We start from the raw sequence: 12,341 nt of genomic DNA, 5'->3' as shown, positions 1-12,341 counted from the left end.
AGAAGCAATCACTTCAAGAAATCAATTGAATAAAGCATTGACCTCAGCGGGATTTGAACTTAGAAAGTGGGCCTCCAACAATCCGATTATAATCAATGATATCTCACCTGAAAAGCTTTTGTCGGGCGATTGCCTGCAGCTATCTGAAAATGTTGCAACAAAGACATTGGGCATCAAATGGAATATCAGTAGCGATTCATTTTCCTTTCCTCAACCTGACATTACGCAGAAGTCGTCTTTTACTAAAAGGGAAGTTCTTTCTGTAATAGCGCGGTTTTTCGACCCCTGTGGATGGCTAGCGCCTATTATCGTAGCTGCCAAACTTATTATGCAGTAGATATGGCTCGACAAGAGCGGATGGGATGATGGACTTAAACCTTTAACATCACTTGCTTGGGAAAATTTTCTCAGAAATTGCCCAGACATTCAACATCAAAGGATCCCACGTTGGATACAATATACTCCGTCATGTAAAATCGACATTCACCGATTTTGCGACTCTTCGGAGAAAGCGTACGCTGCGACCCTATATATTCGACTCGAAGAAGCTGACGTCATACAAACCCATCTCCTCGTTGCAAAAACCCGTGTTGCTCCAGTAAAGAAAATTTCTCTACATCGATTGGAACTTTGCGGAGCTGTCCTTCTGGCAAAATTACCATCTTCAATTATACCAAATCTTAATCTCCCACAACATGACATGTACTTTTGGACAGATTCGACAATCGTCCTAGCGTGGCTTCGAAAACTACCATGTGCATGGAACACATTCGTCGGGAATCGAGTGTCTGACATTATAGATAAGGTCGTAACATCAAATTGGCGCCACGTGGACTCAACACACAATCCAGCTGACATAGCAACTAGAGGATGTTCTTCTGACGACCTTCAAAACAATCATTTATGGTGGCATGGACCTTCATGGCTTCGAAAACCAGAGAATTACTGGCCTCAATCTCAAAAAATCACTGATACTTTGTTGGAACAAAAACCAATAAAATCATTAGCAGTCCCTTCGATTAAGGACCTCATAAAGTCTGATCCCTTAATAAACTTTTCGACCTTGTCAAAAGCATATCGTTCTTTCGCGTATGTCGCCAGAACTATGCGAATCATCCATAGAATCGGACCTCAACCGAACAAACCCATTGATTATGTTCTGCCAGAGGAAGTAAATATTGGCAAATCAAAGGCGATATTACTTACTCAGTCCCACTATTTCTCAGTAGAATATCGTCTATTAGCCGAAAGGAAAAAGCTACCTCCTAGCAGTCCACTTCTTCCTTTCAATCCTTTCATTGACGATAAAGGAATCATGAGAGCAAACGGACGACTTTCAAATTCTCCAATGTTAACGCATAATGAAATACATCCAATTTTGCTACCCCATCATGCCCAACTTTCACGTTTATTGATAGAACATACGCACAAACTCACACTACATGGAGGAAACCAGTTAATGATACGTATCCTACGATCTGAGTACTGGATTTTCAGACTAAAACCTCTTGTAAAAATGGTCGTAAATCGATGTTAACCCTGCATCCTATATAAAAGACATACACAAAATCATATAATGTCGTCTTTGCCTCCAGAGCGTACCCAGTTCACTAGACCTTTTTTAAACACTGGAGTTGACGTTGCAGGACCTTTTAGCATAAGAAACTATACAGGACGTGCATGCCTCATCATATTCGTATTTTTCTCGACCAAAGCCGTGCATTTGGAAGTCACAAGTCACCTTAGCACACAAGCATTCCTAGCTGCCTTTACGAGGTTTATAGGACGACGTGGCTGTCCTGCAAAAATGTTCTCTGACAATGGGACCAATTTTACCGGTGCAGCGGAACTGCTCAAAAAAGACCGATTAGAGTTGTTCCGCCAGATTAAAAATGACCTTACCCATCAGTACTCCTACCAAAATCTAAATTGGACATTCATTCCTCCAGGAGCCCCACATATGGGGGACTTTGGGGGGCAGGCGTAAAGTCATTCAAAATGCACCTAAAGAAAATGGTACCTAATATGACATTTACTTTTGAGGAATTCTCTACATTACTGACACGTATCGAGTCTTGCCTTAATTCTAGGCCGCTATGTCCAAATAGTGACGACCCAAACGACCTTTCACCGCTCACGCCTGGACATTTCCTCCTCGGTTCGCCCTTGCTAACTCCAGCTGAGCCCGACATATCCGAAGAGAGCATAACAATCGCCAATCGTTGGAAACGTTTAAAAATTCTTTCTCAAATGTTATGCCAACGGTGGAAGAATGAATATTTAAAAGAACTACACCGTCGCTATAAATGGAAAAGACAGCAAAATAATGTACAACTCAATGACCTAGTAATAATAATGGACGATAGAACACCTCAAAATGAGTGGAAGTTAGGCCGAATTATTAAACTATGTCCAGGATCAGACCAAAACATCCGAGTAGTTGACCTTAGGACCTCGAACGGAGTTATTCGACGACCAATAATCAAGCTTATCCCGCTCATCTCTGTATAATTCTTTGACATTCCATCACCTCATATATCTTAAAATAAAAACCAAATTTTATTAACTCTTGCTCTTTGCAGATATGCCACCAAAAACCCAGCTCGCAAAAGTTACTATCGACCACGACCTTGGTTGTGGTTTATGTATGGAGGATCATCCGATCAAAACATGCGAAGAATTTCTCAGACTTACTCCAGACGAGCAATACGAGGTAGCCTGCCAACATTTTTATTGTTTAAATTGTTTGGCGTGTTCTCATAACCGGCCAAAGCTAGATGCAACATTTGTGGCGGCAGACACAATTTCTTGCTGCACTTCTCAAATTAAAAACACACTTCTACCACCTCCTTCGCAACAGCGTCAGCAACCAGTACCAAATTGATCCGCATCTGTACCTCCAAAGCAGGAGCAACCACCACCAAACCGGTCTCGGTCATTTAAAAAATCTCAACACCGTCAACGATCATCAAGAGCACGATCTCAGTCGTCAACAAACATTGAGAGCACGATCTCCATCAATCGCCAGTCCACAACCTCGTCAACAGGCACCAAGAGGATGATCCCCATCATCCAATAGAATCCAACAGCAGCCAAAGGTTCGTTCAACCTCGTCAACTAGATAACAACGACAGCAAACACCAGCACGATCCTCATCGTCGAGCCAACAACAACGATCGAATATTCGACCTTCTTCGCCATCACCACCACGTCCAAAAACTTCAAAGTCAGCTTCAAGATCAAGCAGACCTCGACAAAATGTTAAAGCCCGATCTTCATCCTCATCACTATCGCCAATACGACCAACAACATCAAAGGCAGCTTCACAACCAAAGTCAAGCAAATCTCACCGACAACCATCGCCTACAAAACCAACCAAATCTAAGGCAGCCTCAAGACCGATGCTAAAGAACAGCGATTTTGTAATGCAACCAAGACCATATGTGCCTATTGCTTGGTCCGTATTCATACCAACAGCACAAATACGTATTGCCATACCTGACCAAGTAGGTGTATGGCATATATGTAGATCCAGTATCAATTTCAATTCCCCATTTTCTCGAATCGGGTTGCAGTCTAAACTCAACCTTGAAATCAAAATGCCCGCTTTGCCAGGTTGTTCATTGGACATAGACTTCCATGCAAGAAATGGATAAAAGAGGTAGACGCAATGGTGACTAATGACCTGCCTAAAAACCCTACGCTGGTCCCATCAAAGAGAATCCAACAACTGATTTTCCGGAAGACAGTCTTGTCGATCCCACACCCCAGTGCAACTCAACAGTTAACATAGAATTGGGGGCGAATCTATTCAAGCAGGTCTTTCGCAACGGATGTGTCGCCAGAACTATACGAATCATCCATCGAATCGGACCTCAACCGAACAAACTAATTGATGATGTTCTGCCAGAGGAAGTAAATATTGGCAAATCAGAGGCGATATTACTTACTCAGTCCCACTATTTCTCAGTAGAATATCGTCTATTAGCCGAAAGGAAAAAGCTACCTCCTAGCAGTCCACTTCTTCCTTTCAATCCTTTCATTGACGATAAAGGAATCATGAGAGCAAACGGACGACTTTCAAATTCTCCAATGTTAACGCATAATAAAAGACATCCAATTTTGCTAGCCCATAATTCCCAATTTTCACGTATATTGATAGAACATACGCACAAACCCACATTACATGGAGGAAACCAGTTAATGATACGTATCCTACGATCTGAGTACTGGATTTTCAGACTAAAACCTCTTGTAAAAATGGTCGTAAATCGATGTAAACCCTGCATCCTATATAAAAAACATACACAAAATCAAATAATGTCGTCTTTGCCTCCAGAGCGTACCCAGTTCACTACACCTTTTTTGAACACTGGAGTTGACGTTGCAGGACCTTTTAGCATAAGAAACTATACAGGACGTGCATGCCTCATCACAAAGGGCTATGTCTGTATATTCGCATGTTTCTCGACCAAAGCCGTGCATTTGGAAGTCACAAGTGACCTTAGCACACAAGCATTCCTAGCTGCCTTTACGAGGTTTATAGGACGACGTGGCTGTCCTGCAAAAATTTTCTCTGACAATGGGACCAATTTTACCGGTGCAGCGGAACTGCTCAAAAAAGACCGATTATAGTTGTTGCGCCAGATTAAAAATGACCTTACCCATCAGTACTCCTACCAAAATCTAAATTGGACATTCATTCCTCCAGGAGCCCCACATATGGGGGACTTTGGGAGGCAGACGTAAAGTCATTCAAAATGCACCTAAAGAAAATGGTACCTAATATGACATTTACGTTTGAGGAATTCTCCACAGAACTGACACGTATCGAGTCTTGCCTTAATTCTAGGCCGCTATGTCCAAACAGTGACGACCCAAACGACCTTTCACCGCTCACGCCTGGACATTTCCTCATCGATTCGCCCTTGCTAACTCCAGCTGAGCCCGACATATCCGAAGAAAGCATAACAATCGCCAATCGTTGGAAACGTTTAAAAATTCTTTCTCAAATGTTATGTCAACGGTGGAAGAATGAATATTTAAAATAACTACAGCGTCGCTATAAATGGAAAAGACAGCAAAATAATGTACAACTCAATGACCTAGTAATAATTATGGACGACAGAACACCTCAAAATGAGTGGAAGTTAGGCCGAATCATTAAACTATGTCCAGGATCAGACCAAAACATCCGAGTAGTTCACCTTAGGACCTCGAACGGAGTTATTCGACGACCAATAATCAATCTTATCCCGCTCTTCTCTGAATAACTCTTTAACATTCCATCACTTCATATATCTTAAAATAAAAACCAAATTTTATTACCTCTTGCTCTTTGCAGATATGCCACCAAAAAACCCAGCTCGCAAAAGTTACTATCGACCACGACCTTGGTTGTGGTTTATGTATGGAGGATCATCTGATCAAAATATGCGAAGAATTTCTCAGCCTTACTCCAGACGAGCGGTACGAGGTAGCCTGCCAACACTTTTATTGTTTAAATTGTTTGGCGTGTTCTCATAACCGGCCAAATTGCACAGCCAAAGCTAGATGCAACATTTGTGGCGGCAGACACAATTTCTTGCTGCACGACACTTCTCAAATTAAAAACACACGTCTACCACCTCCTTCGCAACAGCGTCAGCAACCAGTACCAAATCGGTCCGCATCTGTACCAAAGCGAGAGCAACCACCACCAAACCGGTCTCGGTCATTAGAAAAATCTCAACACCGTCAACGACCATCAAGAGCACGATCTCAGTCGTCAACAAAACCTCAACAAACATTGAGAGCACGATCTCCATCAATCGCCAGTCCACAACCTCGTCAACAGGCACCAAGAGGACGATCCCCATCATCCAATAGAATCCAACAGCAGCCAAAGGTTCGTTCAACCTCGTCAACTAGACAACAACGACAGCAAACACCAGCACGATCCTCATCGTCGAGCCCACAACAACAATCGAAAATTCGACCTTCTTCGCCATCACCAACACGTCCAAAAACTTCAAAGTCAGCTTCAAGATCAAGCAGACCTCGACAAAATGTTAAAGCCCGATCTTCATCCTCATCACTATCGCCAATACGACCAACAACATCAAAGGCAGCTTCACAACCAAAGTCAAGCAAATCTCACCGACAACCATCGCCTACAAAACCAACCAAATCTAAGGCAGCCTCAAGACAGGTCTTTCGCAACGGATGTGTCGAAACGGATGTGACTGGTGTCTTTGCACAACCAACCGCCCTTGGCTATGTCTTCGTGGGTGCTATTGAATGAACACATATGATGAGTCATCACGACGGGGCGGCATGTTCAATATTCGATTGAACCATATATTTAATTTTTCAAATATATTAAATTTGTATTATCATTTAAATTCATTTTAATAATTTGCGATTTACGTCAGTTTGCAGTAAAGCGGAGAACAGCTGATCTGCATAACCGACCTTGAACTTGAATTTCTTTATGTACTAAATTTTTGCATTCCTCCTATTTCTAACTTCCACTTGTTTCTTTTCTCCCAACATGTTGCGCTCTTTAACTCAATAAACATACAGACATACATACACATTAATGTCGCTGCACATCAATAGACATTAATGTTGTTGTTGTCATTTTTTCTCAACTTCTTCGTTTACCCTTCCACATAATAGGGATAAACAAGAAGTTATTAGTCAATCGTGAGATTTGCAAATAAAAAGATCAGCAGCAGACATCATCAATTATAACAAAAAAAGAAAACAAGTGGAAGTTATAATTCAACCAAATATTTTAAATCATTATTAAACTAAAACCAATCAATGTGAATTTGGAAATAATTTGACAAACCTAATCTAAATTTAACATACTGAATTGTGAATTTAACGTGTAAATAAAAACGACAACAACAAAACCCTTGATTTGTGAAAAACCAAAAAGAACATAATTTTGTAAACATAACTAAAAATAGTATAAAAAAGTTGTGAACTGAAATTCGAAATAAAACACAACAAAACAAAATCAACCAAATCTTTATTTCACAAAAGGAACATAACAACAATTGGGTAACTAAATAACCAAAAGAGTAAAAATACCAACACAAGAAAAATTGAAGTGAACACATTTATATAAACAAAACTAAGAAGATTATAGAAATTAAAGTCAAAATTGTTGAATCAAAATTGTAAGCACCCCCACCCCGTCAGCTAAACACTACCTGAAGAGGTGATTGAGGAATTGGAAGGGCTTAGTTTGGAAAACCGACTTACTTTAGAATGTTCACGCCTCGTCGTGGATTCGATTCCCCCGACATCCCGAAGACAAGTAAGTGTCTGAATCCTTTCTGTAAGAAAGGAATCTAAATTTTCCATGAAGACAGGACCGATTTTTTTTGAATATTTTGCTCCCACAATTGAACAGTGTTTGTGGGTAATCTTTGGATGCAAATGAAAACAAGAATCGGATCCCAATCTTTCGTCGAAATGCAACTATTTATACCCCTTTGTAATTGTTTCAATCCTGAATATGATTCTATATTAAGGACCGGAAGGTCGAACAATAACTTTAATTGGTTATTTACCAGAATTCGTACATTGTCGTACGTCTTTTTCAAAGCATTCCAAGCCAAAATAAAACTCCTATTCATCAAAGGGAATTTTGAAACAATATCTTTTGCTTCGCCACTAGTTTTTTTCAATAAGTGACATGGCCTTTCTATGTCACTCAAGCGCTTGTTGTCAATAAACAATTCAGAAAAAAGATCCCTAAACTTAGGCCATGAAAGAAAATCGCCATTGAAAATGTCAATATCACATGGTGGAAGGTTTAAACTATGGAAAACATCATTGTATGCAGCGGATACTTCAGCTGATGATCTAGTTATATTCAAACCTTCAGGAACAGAAAATCTTACGCCAGAAGTGGGAGAAGAATTCATCGACCTAGCTCTATGTTCATCAATTTTCCGATTGATTATTGCAATTGTATTTATATACGCCTTGAAAGCTACCTGATATTTACACTTGCTGATGTAATGCCATTGGGATCGGGTTTATCAGCAGTTTTAAAGAAATTAAGACATTCGTCAAACATCTCTTTTACTTTTTTCAACATTATCATCAAGAATATAGATATCCAGATCTTTATCTCGGAGAGAAGTGTAGTTGGAATCAAACGTAATGAGAGCATCTGTAGCTCGGATGAAAAAGTCTAGAGGAGTAACCGACATTACGATGAAAATCGAAATAAAATTTGAATGAAATCGAAAAATTTCCTTTCCAAAATTGACCAAAACAACCTGACTTCAAGAAACAGAATCACAATGCACGAAAATGATATAAAATATTAACTTGTGAACTAAAGTTTAGCAAGCCAACGTCGAAAATCTAGGTTGATTTTCCTTAAAATCTGCCAAATTCAAAGTGTTTGTAAAAAGTGTATCTCTATTTTTTTATTTTAATGTACCGAAATATACAATCAAACGTACCATTACCAATGTAAAACGAAAAATAGTGGAAACTTCTCAAAAATACCAAAAAATTTAAATAATCCAACAATTGAGAAAATCGGCATCGAAAAATACCCAACTTTAATTTAATGTATCGAAAAATACACCAAAATCCAAAAAACTACAAAATATTCTCTTCCAAGTGTACCGAAAAATCACAAAATTTTCCTCAGTGTATCGAAAAATATTTTTACTATTTTTATTTTATTGTACCGAAAAATACAATAAAAAGAACAAAATTGACAAGAAACGGAAAATTTTATTTTTCACTGTGTACTGAAAGCCTTAAAAATTTCTCTCAGTGCACTAAATTTCGGATATGTGTATCGAATAATACACAAACAAATTATTTCTCAAGAGAAACACAAACGAATAATCAAAACTTTCCAAAAATTTAAATAAATGGATAAAAATCCACAAATTTTTAATAATGTTTAACCTATTGTAGGGTGCATAAAATAATGAAGATGTTGAAGATAATTATTATAAGGAATGATGATGCTTCTTTATGAATTTGTTGTTAGCTGACGGAGTCAGAGCGCCTTTGCAAAAAAACGAAACACCAAATTGTTGTTGCTTCACAAAACCAAATCTATCCGGCTTGACTAGGACCAAAGAAAACAAAACAACAGCAGTATCAACTTCGTTATAATGAAAATGATTAATCCTTTATTTAAGAAATATTGTTCGTATAAACAATATCTGTACCTTTTGTTTACAAAGTTGTTGTGGACGAATATCCAAATTTGTGGTGGACGAAAATCCAACTTATATCTTTAATCGACGAAGATCGAATGACCACTCTTTATTTAGCAAGAGAGAATAAAAACAAAACGATGGACACTGCAAAGTGACGCCAATTTTTAGTACCTTCTCATTAGAATTTGACATCACGCACTTTGTGCGAAAACACAAAGTTGCACTTCTGGTAAATGGTCAAGTTCTAACTGAAGAAATGAAACCTTACAATTTGAAAAGTGAATTTAATTCGTAATTAAACAGTGCTATTGTAATGAAACGGAGTGTACAAATTGAGATCTTCCAGATAAGTACGTGCCCACCAACTTGCATGGAGAAACAGAGAACCCAAATTTAAGCTTCAACTTATCCAACAGAAGGGCATGATCAATCGAATCAACCGCCTTGGACACGTCAAGGCCAACTAACATACCCACTTCAGAGCCATTGAAAACATCCCTGATTAAGTCTGTTAGGTACAACAAATGCATTGTAGTGCTACGCCCACGCCGAAAACCATACTGAGCATCATCTATTTATTCCTCACTCAGTTGCACACAAACAGACTCTGAAAGTCTAATACAGTTTCTACTGCATTTTTGTTCCCATCTTCACATAAACCATTAATCACACAATCATTTTTAACTCGATGATCGTTCAACATCTTTACAGTTTCTTTCAATTGTTTCACTTCAGATTTTAGCTTTGAATTTTCTTTTTGTATTGTTTCAATTTTCCTTGCATTAATCTTAACGCTTTTAAAAATGTCTTCGAATTTTGATGGCATAAATTCTATGGAATCTGTCATTCGATCAATTTTGTTAAGTTCCTCTTCCATACGTTGAAGTTGCTGTTTAATACTTGGATTTTGCGAAAATGACAAAAATACTAATCATCGGTATTTCTCACCAGATGTTCGAATTGCTTTTTATTTTTGTGCATATTACATGGAAAATTTTGGAGCATTTATCGCACTCGTTGACCAGTTTTTTTAGGCATTTTTATTTAATTTTATCTTAAAATTTCTTGGTATTTTTTGCTAAATCTCAGTAGCACTTTCCTCTCTAATTCATATGTTTTTGTTATATTTTTGTTATGCACTGCTTATCCATACGTTTCACATATATAGTTTTTAATGCAAAAGAAAAACACTTTGATTTAATCTGTTTGAGCTTAGATGTCGTTTTGAATAACAATATGATCGTTTTTCATTTAACTTGTTATATTTCTAATGGCTTTAAGTTCGATAAAACTCTAGAAATTGAACAAGTTAAATCCAAAACGATAATATGAAAAACGATGATAAGCGAATTGCAATGAGAAACACGTTCGTTTTATCCCACGTTCGTACAACTTTTTGTTTCAATTTCAATATAGCATTTTCATTTTTCCCCAACAAGACGTGAAAATGTCATGCCAAAGTGTTGGTGAAAATGATATGTCAAAGGTTCAGTGAAAATGCTATTCTGGGGAATTGGTTAAGATGCCATGCCAAAGGGTTGGTATAGACGCCATGCCAAAGGTTTGGTGAAGATTCCATTTCACCGAGTTAGTGTAGATGACATGCTTAGGATCTAAAAATGAATTGCATCTTTGGGGTTCACGCTCTTGTAAAAAGAATGAGTGAAAGTGCTAAAAATGATATTCAATTTCACTTGCACCCATGCTTGAATAGAACCTTTGGCATCTAACATTTTGCTGAGTAGGTGACAAGCCCTTAAGGCTCCAGAGATCCTTTGTGATTATCCCAATCGGTATCGTCTTATTAGCTTCATTTTATGCTTTCCTGTTGTTCTTCCAAGTTTGGCCAAATCATTGTTCTACCAAACAGGCAGCTCTCCTACCAGGATTAGTTAATGGGCAAGACTTCCCATGGCAATCCCGGAGAACAGATGTGAGATTTTCAACTTGTCTATCGATTTCCTCCGTTGCGTGGAGTTATGAGAGTTCACACAACCTCGGGGAAACGAGAGAGCTATAGTTCTCCCAGTTGGCACTCCTTGAATTCCGATGAGGCGGCTGCCGTTTACTTTTAAAGCAGATTTGAAAGTATATCGTGGTCCGAGAAGGAACACACCTCCGTTACCCTCCAGTCCGCTATAGACGTATTCTCCATATTTGTAAGGGTGAGGTCAATTACCTCTTCCCTTAACCTATTGTGGAAGGTTGCCGTATTTCCCCTATTACATACTCGCAGATTATTAGCTAAAATAAAATCAAATAGGGACTCACCTCTCACATTGGCCCTTCTTGTATTTTCTTCTAGTCTCACTACAGTCGTATCACCATCACTGCAATTGTGGAGTTGAATAAGATTTCAACTTTTCTTGGCTACAATACATGTTCTTACCTTCTCCCCATTGGAGGTGAAGAATAAAGAAAAACGAAAGCGACGTCAATTTCGGCTTCGGTGAGGGCCTTGCAGTGATGCATATTAATCTGCACCACGCGAAGACCACGCTGTCGATCCTCTTTAATCTATCTTTATGCACATTTTTGTTTTTGAATACTTATATATTTATTTACCCTGTTTATGTAGAGCGGTGGTGGGGAAAATTGAAAAGAGATAAATAAAAACAAAGAGGTATCAATTATTTTGTATAAAATCATACTTGCCTTTATTGAGTTCAAGTATGTTCTTTCTAACACAACAACAAAATTACTTTTATAATTTGTGGGGGCGACAGAGGCCTCTGTGCTTTCGCTTTCAATTCTGCACGACAAGTGAACGCAGAGGTTCTTGCAATCAAGGATTGCAGTGATCGCAGAGGATCGTTGTCGTTTTCTACTACATTTACAAATAATTTCCGCCGCCCGTTGGCATCAACACTCTACGGTCTCCACAGAGGGAAATTGCCGAGGTGATGCCAGATGATGTCAATCAGCATTCAGTGTATCTAACTAATACATTGCCGCCCACTTTGATACATTTAGATGATTTCTTCGACCTTTCTATTGGCAATAAAAATACAAGCTTGAGGTCCGTTTGGTTGTTGTTTTTATTTTGTTTTTCCAATATTTCGCAATTCATTAAATTGCTTCCTCAGGGAAAATCTACAAACATACATGGATATTAAAAAAAAGTTTTAACTTGAATCACAGCAAATTATT

The 12,341-nt window shown here is 38.5% G+C and overlaps 1 protein-coding gene across 11 annotated transcripts in view; it reads left to right on the top strand.

The window, feature by feature from the left end:
* The window catches only part of LOC141401404 (uncharacterized), a 155,743-nt gene extending 148,737 nt beyond the window's left edge, over positions 1–7,006 (top strand). For 5 of the 11 annotated variants that reach the window (XM_073981643.1, XM_073981642.1, XM_073981645.1 and 2 more), the window contains 2 exons: positions 2,583–3,506; positions 5,345–7,006. In XM_073981643.1, coding sequence (XP_073837744.1) covers positions 3,402–3,506; positions 5,345–6,283 — 1,044 coding nt within the window. In that variant the 5' untranslated portion in view covers positions 2,583–3,401 and the 3' untranslated portion in view covers positions 6,284–7,006. The remainder of the gene's footprint in view (positions 1–2,582; positions 3,507–5,344) is intronic. The other 6 variants (XM_073981651.1, XM_073981649.1, XM_073981652.1 and 3 more) reach the window with 2 other exon arrangements.
* Positions 7,007–12,341: the final 5,335 nt, after the last annotated feature.

This window comes from Musca autumnalis, unplaced genomic scaffold (assembly GCF_047663935.1).
Source record: "Musca autumnalis isolate F117 unplaced genomic scaffold, ASM4766393v1 scaffold_4, whole genome shotgun sequence".
NCBI classification, from domain to species: Eukaryota; Metazoa; Arthropoda; class Insecta; order Diptera; family Muscidae; genus Musca; species Musca autumnalis.
The sequence above is the reverse complement of the archived record's forward strand: the minus strand, read 5'-3'. Positions and strand labels throughout refer to the sequence as shown.